The sequence below is a fragment of the Apiospora kogelbergensis genome (assembly GCF_038363985.1).
Source record: "Apiospora kogelbergensis strain CBS 113332 chromosome Unknown utg000007l_segment0_segment0, whole genome shotgun sequence".
NCBI classification, from domain to species: Eukaryota; Fungi; Ascomycota; class Sordariomycetes; order Amphisphaeriales; family Apiosporaceae; genus Apiospora; species Apiospora kogelbergensis.
The window spans coordinates 2,680,574-2,704,559 of NW_027117424.1; the positions used below are offsets into that span (position 1 = coordinate 2,680,574).

Here is a 23,986-nt window from a genome sequence, read left to right on the forward strand (position 1 = left end):
GATCCTTTCTTAGCCGAGGGAGTAGTGCTACGTTTGGCAGGTCTGTCTTCATAGGTTTCGGCCAGGTGGATTGCCCTGCCATCGCCAAATCACCCTTTTCAGAGGGAGGAGGAGAGGCAAGAAGCGGGGGCGAATAAAGTGATGCAGAACAGCAACTGGCCAGTAAGCCGGTTGACGTGCGGCTTTTGCGGCTTCGTCAACCCTCACCTCAACACTGGTGCCGCCAACTGGGCACCCTACTACCGCGCCGTCTACTGCACCGGAGACCCTGATGCCGATCCCACCACCGCTGCTACTAAGTCGGGCGGTAACTGCCGGGCCCAGCTATCGGGCGTCGGTTACCACCAGGTTAACAGCGCCGAGAACTCGGTCCCGCCCCTGGCACACCAGCGGTACGATGACCCGGACCTGGACCCTTCTACTTGCGTCATCATCCAGGATATTAAGCCGCCGGGCCCTGGCGTGCTGCCCGAAGACCGTCCCGGTTACGCCTGGGGATTCCTGTTCCACGAGGCGTGCTGGGCCTTGCTCGAGCAGGCGCTCAAGCCCGACGACGCTGCCGGTGGGGCAGTAGACATGATCGACGCGCTCTGGCGTGTCCTCCAGTCGGTGCCCTGCGGTAGCGAGTTACCCAACTGGGGCCACAACTACGGCGGGCTCTACATGGGCACCGTCAAAGACCTCTGCAAGGGCGAGCACTTCGTCCTCATGGGGCCCAACTCCAACCTCGTCATCCCCAGCACTTACGCCAACCCGTTCCGAGTCCCCGAGGTTCAGAAGGTCGTCTTGAGCCTGCGGAATCGGCACAACGACAAGAAAGGTCCTGCGAAGGCAACAGTGACAGTGGCTGATACCAACGCGCTTACTGCTGCCACGGAGAGCAATGGTGAAGCCGGCGTACCTCGCAATAGGAGTAGCAGTACGCTGAGCGCGAATAAAGACCCCTTTGGTCGGCTGCCGAAAGAACTCCGCGATCTGCTCTTGTGCTACCTCGAGACGCCCGCCGTCACGAGCCTTCGCTTGGCGTCACGGGAGATTGCGGCGCTGCCGCTGAGCCAGACCTTCTTCCGCTCTCGCTTCTGGCCTGGCCGCGAGCTGCACGTATTCTTTGATGCGTTCCTGCTGCCTCCGGCGGAGATGCGCGGCACCGACTGGACCCGGCTGTACCGGCACCTCAAGACAAGCCTGCGGCACAACAAGGTCGGCCTCGGGGAGCGAAACCGGCTACGGATCTGGACGCAGACCGTTAGGCCACTGGCGGACGCTATGCGGGCCGTGAGCGCTATGGGTCCCTTGAGAGGGGGCGCCCGTGGGAGCAGTAGCGATGCGCATTCCAATTTCACTTCGAGGTGGTGGGAGCTCGACCTCGCCGCCATAGAGCTCATGATGGACTGGAAGGCCGTTAAAACGGCGCGTTGTCGTGCACCAGAGGCCTTTGGCGAATTAGGTCGCGTCCTGCATCGAGCCGAGGTCGAGTTGCCGTTAGGAAAGCCTGTACGTGGCGTCTACGTCTCCCTCGTGCCCTTCTTCAGGGCGCAGTACATCACGGGGCTACGGTTCGTCTTTGGTAAGAACAGCGACAGCGACAGCGGCGCCACCGTTGGCGATGTGGAGCTCGGCTATGTCTTGGGAGGGAAGACGAAGAACAAGGACCAGCAGCACCAAGACACCGGGTACGAGGAATACCTCCCAGTCAACGACGGGCCACTCGTGGGCTTCTACGCCGCCATCGACGAGTGCGGGTTCCGGGCCCTGTCGCTGCTCACGGCGAAGAACAAGATGTCGGAATACACAGAATGGGTCGGCGAGCTGGGCGCATTACCGGCCGTCGCCATCAAAAGGAGGGGGTTGACGGCCTGCGACATGTCAGGGCTGCTTTTGATGTAAGTGTTACCGACATCCTTATTTTCAAAATTATGAGAGAACTGAAGTTCTGACTCCTTTTGTTCATCCATCTAGGGATTTCGAATGCAGGCTCTGCTTGTGCCCGTGGTGGAACCGGTTCAATCGTCGAGTTGAAGAATTGGTTATTTCGTAAGGTATAGGTGGATGCATGCATCCTTAACGGAGACAGCAAAGCAAGCAACGAGTCGCTGCGTGTCGCATTCAAAGTATACACAAAACAGTACATAAAATTCAAAACCATGATGAGTAGCTGTTGCCCACCCTTTGGCTTTGCACTATCTAGACTACTAAGCCATGCCTAAGCAATCCCTTATTCTGGTATCGACTTCCACCACGTTCAACCTGTCACAGATCAGTTCCGGACTGGCTTCCACTTAATTCGATGATGATTTCTATTTCTTAGGGATTGCTTCAGTGAAACATCGTAACATGCTTCTTTCTTCATAGACATCACGGCGCAAAGGCCAAAACCGAGTGCTGATATTGCCGTCTCATCCACAGGCGAGGAACAAAGGCACATGGCCGCTGCTTCACGACGTTGGCTAGTATTAACCTTTCTCCTGGTTTTCGCGGCTGTTGTATCGGATTCCCGTTGATAAAGGAGCCATTGTTTGAATTGTAGCCACATCCTTAGACCATCAATCTTTCATCGTTCCGGCCTCGCAAAAGCTACCATATTCGAGGCTTTCATGTCAATAGAATTTGAATAAACCGAGTGGTGCAGCATACGCGTATGCAGGAGTGTGAATGGCAGAATCAAGACCGTTGTGGTTTCTCGTATCATGTGCAGACCAGTCTCGTTTGGGTTGACGAAACTGGTTGATCATTTGATCTCTGACTTTTTGGTTGACCAGTACATACCAAGCTGTATCCGGTTGGTCGTGGAGGTATACGGCCCGAATAGAGCCGTCGTATCGTCCTTCGGACGTCCAAGGGTGGAGAGGCAAGAGGCATATCATATACTTGAGCCCCACGGGGACAACAACATGTGGTGGGTTCGGGACCTTGCAGCATCTCATGGCTCAAGGAACAAGAAGACCAAAAACGCCGGTAGCCGTAACGTGAGGGTTTGCGCAGAATATGCTGATTGATACCCGCCTCCCGCCGGCCTTGCAGGTTTCGGTTGGACCGGGTCAAGTGTGCTCCCAGTGACTGTGTGGAATGTCATATGTTAATGCTCAGATATTCCACACGGGAACGTGGGCTGCGGCATGTCATTGGCCGTTAGGGTCCGAGCCACTGGCAGCGTTCCCTGCGAGGCTTACACAGCAGCAGGCACACCATGCTATGCAACGCAACGCCCATCCCACGAAGAGGAAAATCTCACGATATTCTGCGGTGCTTGGTCGAAAACTGGAGCCAAAGAGGCATACGGTTGAATTAGCCGCAAGCGGACCCGAACTTTGGCCCGTCTTTAGGCTAAATAGCCGGTGGGCGAGAAGGGCGAGAAGACACAGAGCGAAGGGCCCAGTGGAAACCCTGGGGAGTCTCGGCCAAATACTTCGCTCAGCTGAGCTGCCCAAGGGTGGGAACCCACGATGCCTACCAGACAGTCAAGAACAGGCAGGGCAGCAGACAGACTGCAGATGTCTCCTGTCAAGCACGTTTCCAGGACTTTGCAGTTGGAGAAAATGGATGCGCAGCGAGGGGCAGCCGAGATCCCCCACTGTCCTGGAGAACACCCCGCACTGATTGGGCATGGCTAATATCAAAAGGCTTGTGTTTCTACAGCTGTCGGCCATTTCCATCAGCCAAATCAATCAACCAACACACACGTCCGTCTTGGCCTCTGATTTGCGCGTTTAGCCAATTGTATCCTCGCCCGGAGTCTTCCCATCATGTTTCTGATCCAGTGCTACCCAGGCACGGCCATGGTACGAGGGAGGTGGAGGAGGGGCAGCGTTCTCCAGGAAGCGAGATGCTTGGAATTGATTGCACGCACGCCTGCTTCGCATCTGTCTGGGTCCCACGCGGCTATCTCGACTGCTGCCCTTTCCCTTTCTCTGCCAGAACTGGCGGGGACGAGGCCGTGGCACCGGCTGTCTGGATGTCTAGCCGTTTCCATTGGCGACCTGGCCAAGTCCATGTAGGATGCGTTTTTCCGTTGCATGATCTGTCGATGAGTCGACTCGACCGATATAAGAAGGGCTGGTCATCCTTCCAAACACTCGACCTTGGCAGTCTTACTTCCTCTCTCTATTCTCATACCTATCCCCCCTTGAATACAAGTTTGTTCTGAGATACCCATACAGCCTACCCCTTTGAAAGAAGCCACACACACAACATGGCTACAAAGGTCCCAACTCTCAAGCTCAACAGCGGCGCTGATATGCCCCAGGTGGGCTTCGGGCTGTGGAAGGTTGACAATGCCATCTGCGCCGATGTAGTCTACAATGCCATCAAGACCGGTTACAGACTGCTTGATGGAGCTTGCGGTAAGTTGATAAAGCATTCTGCCCTCGCATACACCCACCCTTCCAACCCCCATCACACGTGCTCGGGGTTTTTCGACCCCCTGCAGTCGTCGTTTGAGCCGAGCGACCTGCAGGTGGAAAGAGAGACCTCTGCACCCCTAAAACCAATGCCCGGCATGGCCCGCGCCTATGAGCTGCCTCCAAAGAGGCCCCTCTGTTTCTGGAAGTCCGGGAACGAATGACAAAGGCCCCTCCACATGAACCCTTGTCTCCTACAGCGGAGAAGGAACTCTAGACTTCTTGGCATTATCCAATTCCCCAACTGGCTTGTGCCATGGTGTACAGAAGAATATTTCGCTGACCGAGTTGGCGTTTTGTTGCACAACAGACTACGGCAACGAGAAGGAGTGTGGTGAGGGTGTTGCACGTGCCATCAAGGATGGTCTCGTCAAACGAGAAGACCTCTTCATCGTGTCGAAGCTGTGGCCCACATTCCAGGACCCCGAGCAGGTGGCCCCCGTGGTGAAGAGGCAACTGGCCGACTGGCAGATCGACTACTTCGACCTGTACCTGATGCACTTCCCCGGTGCCCTCAAGTTCGTTGACCCCTCGGTGCGATACCCGCCCGGCTGGCACTACGACGGCAAGTCCCAGATCGTCAAGTCCAAGACCACCGTCCAGGAGACGTGGCGCGCCGTGGAGGACCTGGTCGACCAGGGCCTGACCAAGAGCATCGGCGTCTCCAACTTCCAGGCCCAGCTGCTCTACGACATGCTGCGCTACGCCCGCATCCCGCCGGCCACGCTCCAGGTCGAGCACCACCCCTACCTGGTGCAACAGGAGCTCGTCAACCTGGTCAAGTCCGAGGGCATGCAGATGACGGCCTACTCGACCTTCGGCCCGGCCTCCTTCCTCGAGTTCCACTTCAAGCACGCCGAGATGCTCGTGCCCCTGATGCAGGACCCCACCATCATGAGCATCGCCGCCAAGCACAACAAGAAGCCCAGCCAAGTCCTGCTCCGCTGGGTCACCCAGCGCGGCATCGCCGTCATTCCCAAGGTCACCCAGCCCGACCTTATGGCCGAGAACCTCGCGTGCTGCACCTTCGACCTCGACGAGGAAGACATCAAGCAGATCACAGCCAAGGATGCGCACATCCGCTTCAACCAGCCCCACAACGTAAGTAAACATCGTCCATACCAATAACCCCTTTTTTTGTTGGTGATTCAGAACGGAGTCGTTGACATTTATGACCACTAGTACTTCGACACCGACAAGATGTGGATCTTCGGTTAGAAACCACTCAGCTCAATTGATGTGTTCAGCCCAGCTGTATATATGACCTGGCTGTTTGGCTCTTTACTACATCCATCATGCTCTCGCCATTGGTGGCATGCATACATAGCTCGAATATAATGAAATTATGAAGCCGCCTTTTTTGCAGGCGACAGTGACATATTCACCCAAAGCAACCAGCGAGAAAATACGCTCCCGAGTAACATGAAGTAACAGTTCACATTTACTTCCAGTGTAAACCCAGTACCGCCCTGACATGAAACATGATAGATGCGCAGCGCTGCGCGGCTCTACTCTACCTGTATTCCCTGGAACGACCAACCACTGTGGCTTCGCTGTTAAGAAACCTCTCCCAAACGCCTGGCTATGCAATGTGTAAAAAGAGAGTCCCACCCAGTCACTGCGAGAAGGAAAAATATAGACAGGGAAAAGAAGAACAATGTTCGCTAGGCTAGCTTTGCTTCACAAATGCTACATGATAGTCAGTATATCAAGCATGCCATTGTTCAGAAAGTGCTACTGGGTGGTTTGGTCCACTTACTGGCATCGATTTGCTGCACCTGTGGCAACGCCAAACGAACCTTGTTACGATAAAGTGCCGGCTGCCTCAATTGGAGAGGGTTGCCCTCGAAATAGACTGTCGTCAGGTCCTTCTTGTCGGCCAGGACGCGCTCGACCTCGGCAAAGTCGTTAATCTGGTTGTAACTGGCCCAGAACTCCTCGAGCTGCTTGAGACCCTCAAGACCTTTCAGGCTCTTGACCATATTGCTCGAGATGTCAATGACGCGCAGATTTGGGTTGCCGTCCAGGCCCTCGAGGCTTTCGAGCGCGTTGTGGGAGATGTATAGCTCCTCGAGCTGCGGGGCCTGACGCAATGGTGTCAGGTCCTTTATGCGGTTGGACTGGATGCTGAGCAGGCGCAGCTTGGGCAGGCCGTCGAGGCCCTTGATCTCAGTGATCTTGTTCTTGGCCAGCCAGAGCTCCTCGAGGTTTTTAAGCGCATCCAGGTTCTGGATTTCACGGATTCGGTTGGAGCCCAGCTCGAGCTGGCGGAGGTGCACCAGCGTCTCGAGGTTCTCTATTGTGCTTATCTTATTGGAAACGAAGAAGAGGTCGGTAAGCTTGGTCAGGTGGCCGATGTGCTTAATGTGCTTGATCTTGTTAAAGCTCAGGTCCAGCGTGGTGAGCTGAGTCAGCTCCTCCAGGCCCCTGACATGTGAAATGAGGTTGTCGTACAGGTCCAGCTCTTCCAGGGCGGGGCCCAGCGAGGACAAGCCTCCGATGTGCTGGATCAGGTTCTGGCGCAGGCAGAGGCGCGCGACCTTCTGGAAGCGCTCAAGTCGTAACGCGGGGATGTCGGCAATGCGCGCTTGGATAAGGGCAATGTCCTCGGTTTCGGGATCTTCGTCGTCCAGAATGTCTGCGAATGGGAGAAAAAGAAAGCGCACAGTTAGTTGACTTTTTGGTTACGGGAGGGGTTTATGGTCAACAGCGGGTTGTAGCTGCCGCTGCCGTTGGGGGCTGATTGAGGACCAACCTTCGTCTGCCGATATCGATTCGCCCGCCAGGACATTTTCGTCGTCAGAGTACTCGGGATCCGAAATGGCCTCGGGGTTCTGGAGCAGGACGGCGCGGTCTACGCGCAACTTGCCGTCCCAGCCTTTGCTGTCCGTCAAGGCTGGGCTTGGCTCGCCGTTACCGTGATGGGCATCATCCTCGACCAGCTCGATGTGACGGGCGGGCGACTCGTGGCCTGCGGCGGCAGCGGCGTCTTCGTTGGGTTGCCCTGACATGATTTCAAACCAGGTGGGTATGTCGAGAAGAAGACCTCTGACGTAGTTTTGCGAAATGTATTTGGGTTAGGGACGAGGTGTCTGCTGCTCCTTGGCCTATGTGAGGTTGTGCCTTGTATTGCAGCGGAATCACGAGACTTTTCGACGGGATTGAGTGTCGGTCAATCGAGAAAAACCTGCCAGTTGCCGATTGCTTGCTGATTAACACGGATTTGAGGGTGTGAAGGGTTGCATGAATGTTTACTCTTGTCCTGGGCCAAGTGACAGGAAGGTGCCAGCGCGGGGTTATTTTATTCCCCATAGCCCATAAATCGCATCTGATGATGGCTTATGCATGCCAGCAGGCCCACCAAGACCCCCTTCCGCTGCTAGTAAGCCTGATTTTGTCCCTGTTTTTAGTGCCTCCAAGCCTCCCAAGCCTCCCCCCACGCTAGCAACGCAGCACGCTCTGGCACGAAGGATGAGACGAATGCAATCAGATGAGATATTTGAGGCTCATTATCTGTATTCGCCAGTTGAAGTGGTTTACTAAATAACCAAGAGTCTTCTCAGCCACCCATCGCAGTTTTCCTCCTGTTCACCTGACGGATATTATTGTCCTTATCCATCCCAATATACATGGTAGCCCATGCTTCAATGGTTTCTTCAAACTATTTTCAATAACCAGCGACAGCGTGTGCATGTCAAAAAAACATCCCTTCATGCTACTCGTTCGTGGCCCCCGGTCGCTAGCCATAGCTCGTCGACATCTTGCTTTTTCACTTCCACCGCTCAAACATGTCGCCAAGCCACCTTGCAGCGTGGCTCCCACGTGGACTTGCATCAGATCTTTTCATCTCGAGGGCCTAGCCTTGGCCCCCGTCGTGTTCAGCGGGCTTTTTGTCGCTCTGTGGACCTGGAAATGCTGCATGCTGGTGATCTTTCAGAACAAGATCATCTTCATGCCCGGACTCCCACCAAACGCCCGATGGGAACGTATAGGGGACTACACAAACCAATGTGCGGGCATCAAGTGGCGCGAGGAAAGAACTCGCAGTCGCGATGGGAAGGACCTTGCCCTCTGTGTAGCTGACGTGCATCTTGGCGCTGAGCGCAGAAAAGAAGAAACACTCAGCATCTATATTTTATATTTCCAGGGCAATGCCTCGTCCACACCCCCACGCTTACCGGATCTTTCACAGGTTCTTTGCATCATAAAACGGCAAATGTGCCTGGAGTCCAGAGGCTTCAGGATTTCGTTTATATGTTTGAGTTATAGGGGTTATTGGACGTCCAGTGGTAGCCCCACGGAAAAGGGGCTAAGGTTGGACGCTGCGGCCGCCCTCGACTGGATATCCGACTACCATCATAACGCATCTGTGGCCACCGCCGGAGTTTCAGACTCCAGTATCCAGCCAGCGGAAGTTCTACTCTGGGGCCAAAGCATCGGGTCTGGCGTCGCGACGAATCTGGCAGCAGAGTACGCAATGCCTGGCAATTGTCGACTGAACTCGCTAGTGCTGGAGACGGCCTTCACTTCGACGCGTGCCATGTTGGAAGTGCTTTATCCCCAGAAATGGCTGCCATACAAGTACCTATGGCCATTTCTACGCAGCCACCTCGATTCGTGGAAAAATCTCGACAGTATTGGCGCAAGGTATAAGAGCAAGTGTTCTCGGCCTCATGTCTTCTTCTTGGAAGCGTCCAAAGATGAGCTTGTTCCTACAAGCCTCGGCCAACAGTTGTTTGACCAGTCGGTCAAATCAGAACTGACCACGGAAAGGCATTCTGTCGGTGGCGCTTTCCACAACGATGCCATATTTCGAGTTGAAGGACGGAAGGCTGTAGCTGATTTCATCTCGAAAAGAATAAAAGAGATCTCGACTAAGGCGCCCTAGATTTCTGCATTGATATCTCACCTCATACTTCCTGGCAATACAGCAAAGACTTACTAGAGTGAGAGGTGACTAATTGGTTTTATACAACTCCGATCGAGCTTAACACCAGAGGACATAATATATTCGCGTCGAAGGGCGGTAACAATCGAAATATAACGCGACTTCTTGCCCCGCGAAATTACTGGATGATCGTAAGACGGACCAGATCACGTCAGGGCAACAATTCAGATCGCTGCTTATAGGAATCCTTTAGCTGCCCAATAAAAGCGTGGTATTTCCCCATTTGAAACGGGTTGAATCACTTTCATCCAACTTCTCGATTGTCGAGCTATTCTCCCCATGAGCCTGCTTCTTGAGCCCATTTGGTACTGGATGTCAAAGACCTGGTTCGCGTAGACCTTTGGTGGCGAGCCGGACGTCCTCATCAATAACGCAGGCCATTCCGAGTTAGGGTTGCCGCTTGCAGACTCGGGCTCTTGAAAGTGGTGGCAGTCGTTCGAGCTCAACGTCCGGGGCACGTATCTTGTGTCGAAGTACTGCTTACCAATGATGTTGCGAAGCGAGCTCATGGCGATCTAGTACGCGGCCCAGGGCCTCGTATTGCAACATGTCAGAGTATCTGCGCGACTTACTGATCGACAAGCCCGCACTTCCGACAAATTCGCTGTGGTCTGACCCAGCAAAGAGCGACGGGCCTGGCTCAGCGGCCGGTTCGCCATGGCCAACCGGGACACGGCGCAGCTTGAAGCCTAAAATCATCAGGTTGTCGCGAACGATCTGCTGAAATGCCGAATGACGCTTGATCAAAGGCTCATTCTAGTGCTTACCTCTTCCTATCTGGACAAATTCATGGGCACAAACGTCCGGATTCTGACCCGGGAGGCGCGATGGATGGTGACTAAGGTGCTAAGATGGGGTAATGGATCCCCGCGAGTCTCCACGCATCGGGGTTCTGGAAATAGCCGAGCCAGCAACGGGCATTGTATATATTCCTAGCCATCCCCAGTCTTGAGACATTTCTGCAAAATAGTTTCTCTCAGTCCCCATTGCGCTTTCTGGCTCGGGGATACTCGGACATCTGATTTAAACTCCTTTATATAACACTACAACCGCTGCGAAATGGAACGACTTCCGCCTTTCGGGCGCCCGATCTTCCAGGCCGTGGGTCCTACAATCGAGACTTACGGCCCGTTCCTACTAGCGCGCGAGTCGGAGATCCGGTCCACCCGGCGCGAAGAGTACAGCTTCGGCCCGCACGAAAGACAGAAGCTCGACGTATACTTTCCTCCGGAGGATGCGGCCCAAAACCAAAAGAACTGCCCCCAAAAGTATTGGTGTTTGTGCACGGCGGCGGCTTCATCTTCAACTCGAAGCGCAACGACGAGCACAGCGGCGGGCTGACCTACGGCAACGTGGCGCACTTCTTCGCCACCCGCTTTGGCTACACGGTGGTGGTGATCAACTACCGCCGCTTCGACCACGGCGCGGTCTACCCCTCGGGCGGCGAGGACGTCGCGGCCGTCGTGCGCTGGATCGCGGAGGAGCTGCCTTCGCGACACGCCGGTTACGAGGCCGGCACCGACATCTTCTTGCTGGGAAACTCGGCGGGCGGCGTGCACACGACTACGTATGCTCTGGAGCCCGCTCTTGCGGAGGCGCGCGATCCGTTCACGATTGAGGACACAAAACGCGGCAACAGGACCGGGGCGCTCTTGAGGGGCCTGGTGACCCTCGGCATGCCGGCCCACTACAAGGACATGGATGCCGGGCCTATAAAGGAGCCGCTGGAGGCGCTGATAGCATATTATGGCGATGATTACTACTCGAGAACGCCCATGGGGCTGGTGGAGGCGGCCAAGCAGCGTGGCGATGCCCGGCCGCCCACAAGGGGGACCCCCTATCTGGTCCTCACGAGCGAACTGGATCCGGATGATGTCTTGCAGCCGACTCAAGACTTTGTGGGTGCTTGGCCATGGAAGGATCTGCTGAAAGTCGAGGTACTCCCGGGCCACAATCACATCAGCCCGGCTCTGGCTCTCTCGACGGGTCTCGAGAAGGACGAGGAGTGGGGTGTAAAGCTTGTTGCGTGGTGCGACTCCTGCGTCAAGGAATAAGAGACGCACATCGATGCTCCTACAGCTAAAATATCCTACTTGCAACCTCGTATAACTTGGATCGAGCTCAGGAAGATTGAATTACAGAACCAAATACCTTATCCGCCAATAGTGTTGGAGTAGCACGCCGGGTTGTGGGAATTATCAGTTATTTCTGAAACTTCCCACCACAATAGCAAATGAGATTGCGAAAACATGCAGAAAACTTACGCGGCAAACACAGCTCTGTCACGATCAAGGAGGCCTAGCGTATACCCACCAGTATTTCCTGTCCGATATGACCAACCGATTTAGTTACATGACAAGTCAGTGATTGGGTTCCTCCCGGATTTTGCATGCCGACCAGCCAATCACCTCAACTGAGCACACGCAAACTGAGAACGTTAACCTATTGGGTACAGATATGAGACAGGCATACAAGAAGAACATTAGTCAGCGATGGTAGGTGGCAAGCTGACGGCTCTGCCGACAACTGGCAGTGGCTTGCGGGGAACCTGTCAGCGGAAGTTTGGCAAAGACAAAGAAGTTTGAAAGCTTTGCGCCATAGTCTCTGTTGGTAGCCGAATGGGAAGTCATCCAAATGTAGTGGTAGTTGTAAGCGGTCCAGGAATGTCCCGTCGGCCTGCTGGGCGTTCGTCGTGGTGATGATGTTTAGGCTCTTCGAAGTCTCGAGATGTCGCAGTAGAATGGGAGCGAGATAACTGCGTCTTGAGGCCAGCTTACTCCGGCCATAGACGTAGTCGTCTACCTCATCCAGCAGGAAAATGGCGCCCCAGTTGATACCCCGTAGGAAGGTCTCATAAAGCCTCTGTTCAAACGACTCTGGTTCGTCACCCAGGTCACCGCAGGTCATTGTGTAGAGTGGCAATCCATATTTCTCCGACAGGCATTCTAATGGAAAGGGTCAGATCGTAGGGCTTCAAAATCAGCTCTTTTGGTTTCGTTCAGGACTTACCTGCTGTGAAGGTCTTTCCGACTCCCGTATTGCCGCAAAGTAGAACATTAAAGCACCGCACTTTTTGCAATGAGGCGTCCGGTGATTTTCTCAATTCGAGTATATCCATATACGCCGTGGCAATTGATCTGAAATGTTTCTTCTGTCCGGACTCCATGTACAAGTCGACATCGAACGGGTCATCCTGCTTCTCTACTTCCCTTAGCTCATCAGGGAAAACCAGTCTCGAAGTCTTATAGTGCAAGGAAAAGGCCCAGAGGCTAGGTGGACAGAAGAGCAATGAGTCCTTGACTTGGCACGTCTCTAGGCTAGGTTGATACTCTGCGTTGTTTCTCTTTTCCGTATTGCACACGAAAGGCTCATGTCCGATATCCCTTGGGTAAGAAGCCAGTCCAAGGGCCTTCGCGGAGCATATTGAGCAGGAGGCGCCAGGCTCGGCTATGTTGGAGATGCCGAGGGACTGATTGCGACTGCTAGACGTAACGTAATCTATGACTACACCCAGGGGCGCCTGGAAATAAAGCAAATTAGAATGCAAACATTCAAAACACATGACTGATGCGAGAATAGCGTACCTTTTGCGATGGCCGCGGCCACTCACTCCCGTGGTACAAACGGTAGTGTACATCACTGCCGTACTTGTAATATGCAACTCCGCGTTCTCTGATATTCGTCATCAGGTCAGATACGCGATCAAGAAACCTTTGTGGTATCAGCTCAAGGCTGGTAATCAATTGTTCAGAGTCAAACTTGGGCAATTCGAACACAGTCGCAAGTGGCACCAAGGAATTCCCGGTCTTGTCGAAATCGAGGAACCAGGCATGAATTAGTATTGCCTCATCGTTCGTGGATGTCTTGTACTCGTGCCTCTCAATGACATAGGCTCTCCATGTTCCATCCACATTCTGTAGTGCCGTATCTCCTCGACGGTAGAGGAGCAGGACGGTATCAAACGTGATGGTCTTGCACCTTCGAGCTTCTATGGCCTCGATTCTGCCCCAGGCCCTTGGCTTTTCCTCTTCTTCCAGATACTCAACCAAGAAGCTAAGATGTCTCTGGCAGTTCCCAGTACCGAGCTGTGGCGCTTTTTCCTCGATCCTCGTCTTGTTGTGGAATATGAGCTCGTAGGGTTCGACAACAACGTGTCCAGGGAATTCGGTCCAGAATCTCGGCGTTTCAGCTGCAAGCTGAGCTAAACCTTCGCAAAGATCGCTGCATAGGATGCGCAACGCTCGCTTGTCACCACCGGTTTTCCATTGAAAGACTTCCGAGTTTGTTTCAGGGTCTATAACTGATGACACTTGAACACATTGTGGACGGGGGTGATTTGACACCCAGGAGAACTATATCAACGACGTCAGCACGCAGATAGCAAGTCAAATCATTGCAAGACTAATATGGCCAGAGTTTGCCTCTCTTCTCTTACTCGACATTTGAGGAGAATAGTCTGCTTTTGGGCTTGACCCAACAGCCGTGTTGGTCAAGCGGTCATCCATAGCAGAGCTATGGGGGGTGTCTTTGATGGCCAAGGCCTCTGGAGGATGATTGTCTGATGCCATCGAGTCATCGACCTGAGACAATGTCCGAAGCTGTAGATTTCTTGGGCGTAAAGGAGACACAGTCTGAATATTATGTTGGGTTGGGTTCGTTCCAGTGTCGGGATCCTTCACTGGATGCCGGTTTGTATGGCGCAGTTTTGACAGAAACTGGCCCATTGTGTTGAACTGTGATCTTGCAAGGCGTGGTTCGCTATCAGTTTGACCACAAGAAGACATTCAGGTTCAAACGTTCTTCACCCAGTTCTCGTGACAAGTCCCTTCGGGGGTATCACTATATCCGGTTTATACGAGCCGACTTTGCGTAGCCCCACTCACGACTTCTCTCTCTTTTTCTTTCAAGGCCCTTGGAAAAGCTCCGCAGGAGACTCACTGTCAATTTCTTCACCGGTTCTGTGACCGCATATGACTCCAACCGAAGTGTGGTAGTGTGTGCCCTATCAGGGGCTACCGAAAGAAACAGCGGTGGCGAGCCGCGATGCATTCGAACATCCATCCCTGGCCGTTTGCGCCTGTCAGAACGTACATCCACCCTTCCATGACTTCCGTGGGCTTATCCGGAGAATCCTCTGGCTGATATGAGGCCTTGGTAGGCATCATTCATTGGATGATGCGGCCTCATAATGCTGCAAGAGAAGACGAAAAGGGCTCATCTCCTCACGTCTCCTCACATATCCTCTGCATGCTGAGTTGTCTCTGCAGCCACACGCAGCTTTTATTAAACGGAGCGGTCATGTAGAAGCAAGGTGAATCTTCCGGGTGTCCCGTTGGGACCACCATATCGCAGACTTATGCCAACTCTTCTTTGACTGTTGTAGACACGTCTGTCTCAAGGAAATGGCCGTCTCCTATCTCCCCCACCCTTACAGAGAATATCCAGGACTTCTACTTTCCATGCCATCTGCCGGTCGTAAGTGGTTCTCAGAAGAGCCCAGATTCCGATAAACAGATGACTGAGGTTGGCTCGCCCCTCTCCTCCCTCGCTGGAAACAAACAGGTCCCCGCCCCCTTCTTCCGGCTCGAGTGCTCCAATGCAGCACCCACGGATCAAAGAGCCACCTGATTGAGGTGGAGTACCATGGCTCAAGGTAGTATGATGTAGGGTGTATGGTTCGGCTTGACGTGAGCTTTCAGGGGGTGCTACAAGCTGCCACATATACGCCCTTGTTGCTGAAGAGACATGGACTATTGCTCGGCTTGGTTGGTTCATGGCTTTATAGAGTCCACGTCGTAGTTTAAGAAGGACTTAAACGGATGCTATGGCGCGGGTCGGCGTCAATCAAAGTCTCGTTCTTGCCATCGTGGATTCAATGGGAATACTGATGTCATGTGACTGATTTGTCTGAGATACGAATAGGGCCAGGCTTCTTCCAGGCAAAGGGTAGGTGGGGAAGTCGTGCCTGTTTCTGATAAGTCCGGCGTCTTCGGCCGAGCCACAGACACATGATAGGTACATAGTTAGAGGTGAGGCAACCGCTCACAAGGCAAAAGGCAACCGCGCAATTGATTGAAACCCACTGACCGTTACGGACGACCGGGGGTTGGCCGACAAGGAATCCACAGGCTGGCCCTCCTCGTCTTGTGATGAGGAGCTGGGCACAAGTGGTCAGGGCAATAAGCAAGGGTTCGGGGGCTTTATTATTGGTATGAAGCCAACCTTTCCCTCCTGTTCTACCCAGTGAAGGGTGACGTGTCTCAACCAAGTCTAAATCACTATCGTGTCTAGGACGCAACAAGGCTCTAAAGAACGCCACGATGCGTAGTATTATTGCTATCAAGAATATTGCCAACGCGAGAAGTAGTGGAGGTATCACAGATAATTATGCAGATGACAAGGCCGTTCAGGTGAGCTTTACCACGGATGATGTACAGGGAGCCGCCAAAGGCCTATATAGATAGTCCGTAAGGCCGTGGAACTGGTTGGCTAATTGTGAACGAGAAGGAGGGACATCGGACAGTATTCCGTAGCTGTGTTGCTTCATGTTCTGATATCGGAATCTGCACCATTGATGGTGCTTGGCAACAGAATGCATACTTAGCCAGATGATTCCCTTCAGATATTAATCCATGTTTCAGTGAGATCTAAACGTACCTAGAAGGTCGAGTCGGTCCAGTATCATTGTGGTAAATATGTTCAAGAGATTACGTAGAAGAGCTAGCTGGGAGGAAGCTATATACATGTGAGGAAGTGAGGTGGGGTTTTGAGGCTCGGATTTATTTGATGCAATTGGTACTGCCTGATTTCCACCATCATCCAACCAACCAACCAACATCTAATAAATATACGTCTCTAAGATACAACACAGGCACGCCCAATCATCACTTTCACTTCCAGCGAGTCTGCGGTAATGACTAGTACACATACCACTGGCGACAGTATTACCCTTCCGGGGACCGCACTGCCACCCGGCGGTGTCCGGTTTCTTGTGGTCGAAGACAACAGGGTCTGCCAAAGAGTGAGCCTACCTGTACTCCCTACTTCAACCCAACGTTTCGACTAATATATCTGTCGTTTCTAGCTCGCTTTCAAACTTTTTACCGCCAAAGCCCATAGAACGCCTACAATACTTGAAAACGGACTTCTTGCAGTCCAGGCGTACAAAGCAGACCCTGGGGCTTTTCGGTGCATACTGATGGGTAAGCCACTCCACCCACCCTGCAACAGTGCTCTTATGCACACCGAGTACTAATAGAGAATATCTATTCAGACTGGTCTATGCCCGTAATGGGTGGCCAGCAAGCGACAAGAGAGATCCGGGCGTTCGAGGCCAATCATCGGCTAAGACCATGTGTGATCATTGCCCTGATTGCTGGAGTATTCCCGGAGCCCCAAGGAAAGAAGACCATCGAAGATGGTTGCGACGCCTTCCTCACTAAACCATTACACCAGCTCCCTCTCCTAACGATGTTGTTTGGAGACGAGAGACGCAATGTCCTGCACCAGCGGGGGAGACTTACTGCAGAGGAGGCGCAGTCGCTGTTGTTGAGTCCGCGGCCACCTTATCTGGAGCCGGCTCAGCGTTCGTATTCAACACGGCGGAAACAGGCGCAGATGCAACACCTGCGAACCTGGAGTGACTGCCTCGGATGTAATGAGGAAGTTGTTTAGCCGCGCGACTATTAGGTACGGAGGCATAGATATCATGCAATGCAATACAGGTACGATCACGATACAGGCATATCCCAGAAAGCATGTTCAATCCAACTCGATGGCTTTGTCACAGCCCAACGGCTTGTGGCCCTTTGTTCCAAGCCATCACAGTAGCATCATGCCGCACACGGAATTTGACAATGCAATGGAAATCTTGGCACAAAGAACCACATCTTAACAATAGGAGCCATGTCTGTCACTCGTCCGAAGATGACATGTCGATCTCCCATCTGGTATCCTCTCGGTCAACACCGATGAAATATACGGCTGGGAAAGAAGACATCCATACATGTAGATCTTCTCATCTATTTTACTATCATTTGTCTAGCTCATATTGACCACAGCTATGGCGCTTCGCCTAATATATCCCGAGCTACCTAAGGATGTAAATCCGTTATCTGACAGGTTTCTCAGAGCACAAGCTGCCCTGCGGAATCTCAGGACAATGTTCCAACACACAAGTCTCGAATATGAGAGGACTCTAGGATTCGGAGGCTTTGGACTGGCTGCCAAATACTCCCAGAGAGACAGCACTGGGCAACACATGAGACATGTAGTCGTCAAGGCTCCTCTCACCAATGACTCTTCAAAATTAGAATCGGTCCAGGAGGAATACAAATGGTACCTTGTAAGTAGGCCTCCAATATCAGAGCATCTGCCCGCTTGCTAACATGAAAATGCAATAACAGAGAATGAAAGGGATGGAGCACGTACCGTACCTCGTCGATCCATTACCCATCTATAGGCTCTCGCCACCGGGGATCAACCAGCCACCCAATCTCATTCGCACCTATGAGTTTGAAAAATACAAAGAGCGCTACCTCATCACCGAGTACCTAGAGCATGGAGAGCTTGCATCTTTGCTCGAGAGACTCAACGTGCTTGACTGGGAGGCAGCGGCCAGCGGGAGAAATCAGAGGACATATATTCCGAACCGGCTTCTGTGGAGGTTTCTGCTCTGTCGTATGTTATTTTGTCTCAGCATCCTCTTTCATTGGGGGCGGGATGCAAATCTCACAGCTAACAAAGTGTCGTGTACTTAGTCACTCGAGCGTGTCTCGCGATGGCTAAGCCAGACGCTGTTCAGCAATGGCGTGCAGCGGAGTTGGCAAAAGATCCCGAGATAACAAACGAAACGCTTGAAGAGGCCCTCGTAGAGGTGCCTTACCGAGAAAAGTTTGAAGCAAATCCGGAGAACGTTGTGCATTTCGATATAGATCCTTTCAATGGTGAGCCCATACACGTATAGGTGGATCACAATTGGCAGAATGCTTACAATGTCGCAGTATTTCTCGGTCAAGTCAATGATCCTAGCGGGGAAGATAAAGAGCATCAATACTTCAAAGCAGTGGTACGATTCCCTCGAATGGCATTATATCATATTCGTCTGCACCATGATGCTGACGCAGAGTCGAATACAGCTAGGAGACTTCGGGCTAGCCCAACAGTTCCAACCAAAAATTGATAAGAGATTGTAAGGGATAAGCCTATGTTGACCTGTCCTACATATCTAACTGACTACAGGCTCGAGTCTTACCGGGGACGGGGTAAGCCTACCTGGAGCGCACCGGAGCAGTTTGTAGGCATTCCTCCTTCCATGGAAACATGGACTTATAAAACGAACCTGTGAGTGTTGCGACGCTGCCCCATGAAAAGCTTCCTCTTCAAATTGATAAATCAAAACAAGAACCCGCTAACTATATACACCAGATGGGGGATTGGATTGGTCATGTGCAGCCTCATGACAAAGGCCCGCCTGTCTAGCGACCCCATCTTGAAGCTCTGCCGGGATGCAGTATTCACGTATCCCAACAACGAGCAAATCACCGTCCCGAGGACATATGCCTACTTCCTCGAAAACCCGAACGTTGGCGATGGTGGCGAGTTTCAGCAGTACGACGCCGACCTCCGCTACACCGTCGCGACGCTCATGGCGAGTTCGCTCGATGTCCGGGGCACGCTGGACCTCCTTCTCATTACCGTGGAAGGGGCGATCCGCGAGGGCAACGACAAGGCACTCGCAGGGAACCTCCCGCCCTGGGAGACGGACGAGGCCCTGCAGCAATTCATCGACCTTCACCTCAAGTACGCGCCGGTGGTCCCGTTCCCCGCGGGGGCTGCTCTGGAAGCGCCTGTCCCGGGAGTACAGGCCAACAACGGGCCGGGGCCGGGGCCGGGGCCAACTAAAAACCCGGTAGCCGTGCCCGACTTGCAGCTTCTGTTTCGTAGATGATGGAGGTGGAGTTTCTGGTGGAAAGGGCATGAACATTTGGCCTAGGCGAAGTGCTCTGGGGTGAATGCTGTTCTGTGTATGGTTAATTGCGGTGCGATATAAACCAAAATATACCATATTAGCTTGCAACTTCCTGTTTGAACTGAGAGTTCCAGCCCATGGCCTACATATTAGTTACTAGTACTGGCATTGCCATATCAGCCATCCCAAATATGCGCTCCCGCCTGTGGCTACTAGGATGCCAGCCCAAGTTAAGACCAATTTTGTGAGTATTGCATTTGCTTGCCTATCCAATGCTGCCTTCTCATTAACGCGTGGGAAATCCTCCTCCGGAACCGGCTTCTTGAGAAATTCTGCTAGTGGCTTCCAGCCATCTTTGACCTCCATAACGACAAGCTGTTCTTTTGGTACAGTCTTGATGATATCATTTTGGTATAGTTCGAGAATCTCTTTACTTACGAACAGCTATCAGCACAAACCCAAGGTCCAGAAAAGGCTGTAAGGGATACTATAGGGAAGGGCAATGAAGTACTCACGGGGACCGTATACCCCGGCGTCGCTCCCGTTCGCCACCAGAAGCTCGTCAACGGACAGCCGGAACCCCCGGAAGATCCCGCCGGGGATCCAGCGGATGGACGGATGGGGTGCCGTGAGCAGGCCGAAGAGCGGCGGCAGGTGGTCCAGCAGGCTGGAGAAGCTGGGCCACCACTGCTCCGGCTCGCGCGTGTTGAGCACGACGCGCACGTCGGGGAACAGCTCCACCAGCTCCGGCACGAACCAGATGCCCGGGATGTCGACCAGGCCTGCGTAGCCGCGCACCGCTTCGCGCACCAGCTTCCGCGTCAGGGCGGCGTCGTGCTGGACGAACTTGGCGTCGCAGGCTAGGGCCCATAGCTTTGTGCGCTCTGTTTGTAAGTACATACGCACCTTCAAGTCAGCAAGAAACCGAATCCTCTTGATATCAATGCATTGTCTGGTGTTGGAGAGGAGGAACGAGGAGGAAGGGGTTGGCCTCACTGTCGTCTCCGCTCAACCAGATCTGCGTCCCGCCGTGGTAGATGGGTCCGTCTACCAGCCGTTCTAACGCCAGTTGCATCGAGGATGTCCCTGTTCGCGAATAGCCAGCGCCTACCACTTCCAGGGTGGACCTCGAAGGGTCGGGTTTAGACAAAGAGCCACCCATATTCAGAATAATCAGAGGCGCGACCTGTCGTAATACGACTGAGGGGATCATCTACCAAAGCGACAATATATTTTCCAGATATCGTATGGGGTTGGCATAACGCATTTTGTCATTGCACGTGTAGTGCTTACTTATGTATGTGTGCGGCACAGGCGGATACCAGTGCGCCGGTTCGTTCAGAGCTTTACACCTCATACAGTAGGAATATTCGTCGATGCGTCTTTGGCTTGTCGCCAGTTTTGCGATACTCGGTCTCAATGTGTGGCTTAAGCCATTGTGTCTTTGTCTGCCCGCAAGCGGACAAGTCCCCTAGTTGTCTTTTCTTTTTCACAATGTTACTGTAGTTGGGCGGCCTTTGTTTCTACGAATAGGTCTCTGAGAAATCGAAGTTGGCACAGGCATGGAACTCCTTTATGAACTCGTGTGCTAGGAAAGCGGTACAAGCAGTCCAGGGCCGTCAGAAGCAAGCTTCAGGTACAGGTAAAGGATCCTCAAGCAAATATCATGGATCGTAAGTCCTCTCAGATGAGACGATCTTGCTCTGCCACTATGTTGCCGGACTAATCGATCGATTTCGCAGTTCGAGAACGCATTGGGAGGCCTTATCGAAGACCGCTAGGGGGCGACGCGTACACTCGGGAGAAAGAGGCAAATGGTCGGGCTCGGGAAGAGGAATGCCGGCAGTACTTTAGACGGTTTGGCCAGTTTACACACCAAGAAGTGCTCAACGTTGGAGGATTCGGGGTGGTGATAAAATATGCACAGGCAGACGCGCAAGGAAGATTTGTTCGGAATCTCATTGTCAAAGCACCCAGGTACACCGAAGGCGATGAGGGCATAAGAAATATCCAAATGTTCCAGGCAGAGTATCTCTGGAATCTGGTATGCGACCAAACCGATCCGCTGTACTCAATGGATGGCAGGGAGCTGACAAGACCACCGTAGAGACTCATGGGCTGCAAGCATATCCCGCAGCTCGCATGGTTCAACCAGTATCCTGTCGGTGTCGCCACGGGGCCAGGCCCGTTCCCCCCAGGTAACAAAAACAAACCCATCCACAGACATTCGGATCGCTTCTCACCACCTTCACTTTGATCAGGCAACGAAAGCTTCTGGTCCATGGGATCCAAATGGTACTTATTCTTGCAGTATCTGCCTTATGGGGACCTGAAAGAGCTTCTATGCAAATTGAATCAACGCGAGTCGGCCTGGCCATTCCAATATGTTGGGATACCAGCAAGACTCATGTGGAGGATATTCTTATGTCGTAGGTACACCCCGGACGACAAGCGAGCGCTTCCTCCCTCCGTACTACACGCAGCTAACCGCAAGGCACCGCCCTTTCTTCAGTCACACGGGCTTGCATTGGACTTGCGTGGCCGCGACTCACACTGGAAGAATCCGCCGTAATGGCATTTGAACCAGGAAACGTGACACCGATCCGTGAAACCCTCGAAGAAATAGGGCCAGCTGCTCCGGCCAACATCGTGCACTTCGATATAGACCCCAGCAACATAATGATCGGGGATTTCCAAGACGAAGCACCTGAGCATGCAGTCCAACCTGTCTTTAAAGTAAGTTATTAACAAAAGAGACGAGATAGGAGGCCATACCGGCTGATTATCACTTGTTTAGTTGGGCGACTTTGGCTTGACCCAGGAAATCACCGGACAGTATGACCGGGCTGCGTAAGTAACTATCAAGAGTTAGAAACAGTCTGTCGTGGTGCGTGGCTGAATTTCTATAGTTTAATACGCCTGCAATACGGTGGGAAACATGGATACCGTGCTCCGGTCAGTTAATCGCACCCCCTTTATGCACATTATTCAACGCGTTTTAGATATGTGACAATGCTGACTATAGGATACTCGTTAAAGGAACAAGAAAGGGGTAAGGACCTGGTGGAGCTTGGCCTTTTCGAACCAGATATTGACACATACGGCATACATACGAATATCTGGGGTATAGGAGTTGTAAGCTAGCACCGACGTGGATTTACTCAAGTACGAAGGGCAAGAGGATGAACGATTTGCTAATGCTACTACCTAGACCATGTTTTCACTAATCACCAAAACAAGAACCCCCTCTATCCCCCCCTTCTCGTCTTTCAATTGCACACTCCAAGGCCAGGTCGCAGACTCTTACGGCTGGTTCCTGGTCGAGGATGCAGCCAAAGTCCCGCGCGGCATGGAGACGCTGTACCAAAGGTTTCCCGCCGAGCTTCGAGAGCTGGTGGCCCGCTGCATGTGCTCCGACAGCCAGCAGCGCCCGACACTGGGCTATCTCCTCCCGGCGATCCAGCACTACATCGCACAGGGCGACGCGCTCGAGGCGCAGGGGCGGAGTCCGCCAGGCGAGAACAACGCCGATCTCGAGCAGTTCTGCCGGGAGTTCATCCTCGGGAACCAGTCGGAGGCGTCGACCATTTCCCAGGAGGACGAGGAGGACGAGGCACGCGACGGCCTGGGCCCCTTGCCGGGCGCCGCGGTCCAAGCTGCAGGCAACGCCTTCCGCCGCCGCAGCCAGTCCCGAAGTCTTAGTACTACCAACGGCGCGTCACCCACCTCTGTCTACGGAGGCAACCAACCTTCGGCTGAGAATTGGGCGGGTCGCGAGATCGTGGTAGGGGGCGCCGCGCCACCGACCTCTGTCTATGGAGGCAACACCTCTATATACGGAGGCAACCAGCCTTCGGTTGAGAGTTGGGGGGTCGCGAAATCGTGGTAGGGGGCGCCAACGCCAATGCCAACGCCAACGACACACAGCAGAGCCGGTATTGGGATGCCAACGGAGGGTCTCGAGCAGCGTCCGTCGCCTATGTACAAGCCGAGGCGCAGCATCTTCAGCGACGGCAGAGCACCTTTGGCGTGGATGATGAGATTGAAATGGACATGGACTACTGGAATTAGTTGGGGACTGCATTATTAGTGCCTGAGGTTTAATCTTTCTTGGATCAACCGGTGATGGTTACAACGCCGGTTGTTCATCATGTAAGCCTGATGATTCCGAGACAAAAGCTTTGTGGTTTCAAGATTTAGTGTGCTTGAGCAGTACAATCCAATTTATACGCGTACCTATATATGTGTATGTGTCTTGTTAAGCTACCCATACATAAATCATTGCTAATAAGATGAGACTTGCTCGACGCTTTCCAGTGTAAACCTCTCTCATGTACTCAATGACTATAATATATTCTATAAATCAATAGCAGCCCACTGAGCCTTTCTATCAACTTCTTTTGTATACATACTCGACTTGGCCTGAGGACGTGCGCGGATCCTGGTAATGGGGAACGGTGAGTTCGACGTTCAGTCATCCCAGTACTGCAATCTGGTTCGCCCTTTTGCGGAGTGCCATGAGCAGTAGATTTGGAAGGGAGAACTGAATGGTTGCCAATATATACTCAGTCATGAGCTAGGAGCCGCAATGGAAGGCCCCTATGAGTAGTTAGCTCGACTTCTCCTTCTGCGCCGTCACGCCATAAAATTTGGCCAAGATAAATAGGGGGA

The 23,986-nt window shown here is 53.0% G+C and overlaps 9 protein-coding genes across 9 annotated transcripts; 6 read left to right on the forward strand and 3 right to left on the reverse strand.

Moving 5' to 3' along the window:
- Positions 1 to 141: 141 nt before the first annotated feature.
- On the forward strand, positions 142 to 1,887 carry PG998_011219 (uncharacterized protein; the record flags this gene model as incomplete). Its single annotated transcript, XM_066878035.1, has 1 exon — positions 142 to 1,887. The coding sequence occupies one exon, from the start codon at positions 142 to 144 to the stop codon at positions 1,885 to 1,887; it is 1,746 nt and encodes a 581-aa protein (XP_066727089.1).
- A 2,302-nt stretch (positions 1,888 to 4,189) lies between these two features.
- Positions 4,190 to 5,615, forward strand: PG998_011220 (uncharacterized protein; the record flags this gene model as incomplete). The annotated part of the gene is made up of 3 exons (XM_066878036.1): positions 4,190 to 4,340; positions 4,708 to 5,498; positions 5,580 to 5,615. The coding sequence occupies 3 exons, from the start codon at positions 4,190 to 4,192 to the stop codon at positions 5,613 to 5,615; spliced, it is 978 nt and encodes a 325-aa protein (XP_066727090.1).
- Positions 5,616 to 6,066: 451 nt separating this feature from the next.
- Positions 6,067 to 7,408, reverse strand: PG998_011221 (protein phosphatase PP1 regulatory subunit sds22; the record flags this gene model as incomplete). Its single annotated transcript, XM_066878037.1, has 3 exons — positions 6,067 to 6,086; positions 6,157 to 7,035; positions 7,153 to 7,408. 3 exons carry the CDS (start codon positions 7,406 to 7,408, stop codon positions 6,067 to 6,069), a joined length of 1,155 nt encoding a protein of 384 aa, XP_066727091.1.
- Positions 7,409 to 8,109: 701 nt separating this feature from the next.
- Positions 8,110 to 9,285, forward strand: PG998_011222 (Protein ABHD13; the record flags this gene model as incomplete). The annotated part of the gene is made up of 1 exon (XM_066878038.1): positions 8,110 to 9,285. The coding sequence occupies one exon, from the start codon at positions 8,110 to 8,112 to the stop codon at positions 9,283 to 9,285; it is 1,176 nt and encodes a 391-aa protein (XP_066727092.1).
- Positions 9,286 to 10,404: 1,119 nt separating this feature from the next.
- Positions 10,405 to 11,399, forward strand: PG998_011223 (uncharacterized protein; the record flags this gene model as incomplete). The annotated part of the gene is made up of 2 exons (XM_066878039.1): positions 10,405 to 10,613; positions 10,676 to 11,399. 2 exons carry the CDS (start codon positions 10,405 to 10,407, stop codon positions 11,397 to 11,399), a joined length of 933 nt encoding a protein of 310 aa, XP_066727093.1.
- A 460-nt stretch (positions 11,400 to 11,859) lies between these two features.
- PG998_011224 (uncharacterized protein) lies at positions 11,860 to 14,069 on the reverse strand (the record flags this gene model as incomplete). The annotated part of the gene is made up of 4 exons (XM_066878040.1): positions 11,860 to 12,290; positions 12,355 to 12,865; positions 12,930 to 13,697; positions 13,824 to 14,069. Coding segments are annotated over 4 exons (1,956 nt in total), but the record flags the coding sequence as incomplete, so codon positions are not given.
- A 3,437-nt stretch (positions 14,070 to 17,506) lies between these two features.
- PG998_011225 (serine/threonine protein kinase) lies at positions 17,507 to 19,294 on the forward strand (the record flags this gene model as incomplete). Its single annotated transcript, XM_066878041.1, has 7 exons — positions 17,507 to 17,689; positions 17,751 to 18,024; positions 18,105 to 18,290; positions 18,348 to 18,412; positions 18,471 to 18,535; positions 18,586 to 18,687; positions 18,772 to 19,294. 7 exons carry the CDS (start codon positions 17,507 to 17,509, stop codon positions 19,292 to 19,294), a joined length of 1,398 nt encoding a protein of 465 aa, XP_066727095.1.
- Positions 19,295 to 19,471: 177 nt separating this feature from the next.
- Positions 19,472 to 20,477, reverse strand: PG998_011226 (uncharacterized protein; the record flags this gene model as incomplete). Its single annotated transcript, XM_066878042.1, has 3 exons — positions 19,472 to 19,743; positions 19,831 to 20,199; positions 20,312 to 20,477. The coding sequence occupies 3 exons, from the start codon at positions 20,475 to 20,477 to the stop codon at positions 19,472 to 19,474; spliced, it is 807 nt and encodes a 268-aa protein (XP_066727096.1).
- A 1,409-nt stretch (positions 20,478 to 21,886) lies between these two features.
- On the forward strand, positions 21,887 to 23,386 carry PG998_011227 (uncharacterized protein; the record flags this gene model as incomplete). Its single annotated transcript, XM_066878043.1, has 6 exons — positions 21,887 to 22,051; positions 22,113 to 22,165; positions 22,225 to 22,270; positions 22,355 to 22,450; positions 22,608 to 23,200; positions 23,248 to 23,386. The coding sequence occupies 6 exons, from the start codon at positions 21,887 to 21,889 to the stop codon at positions 23,384 to 23,386; spliced, it is 1,092 nt and encodes a 363-aa protein (XP_066727097.1).
- Between the last annotated feature and the right edge of the window lie 600 nt (positions 23,387 to 23,986).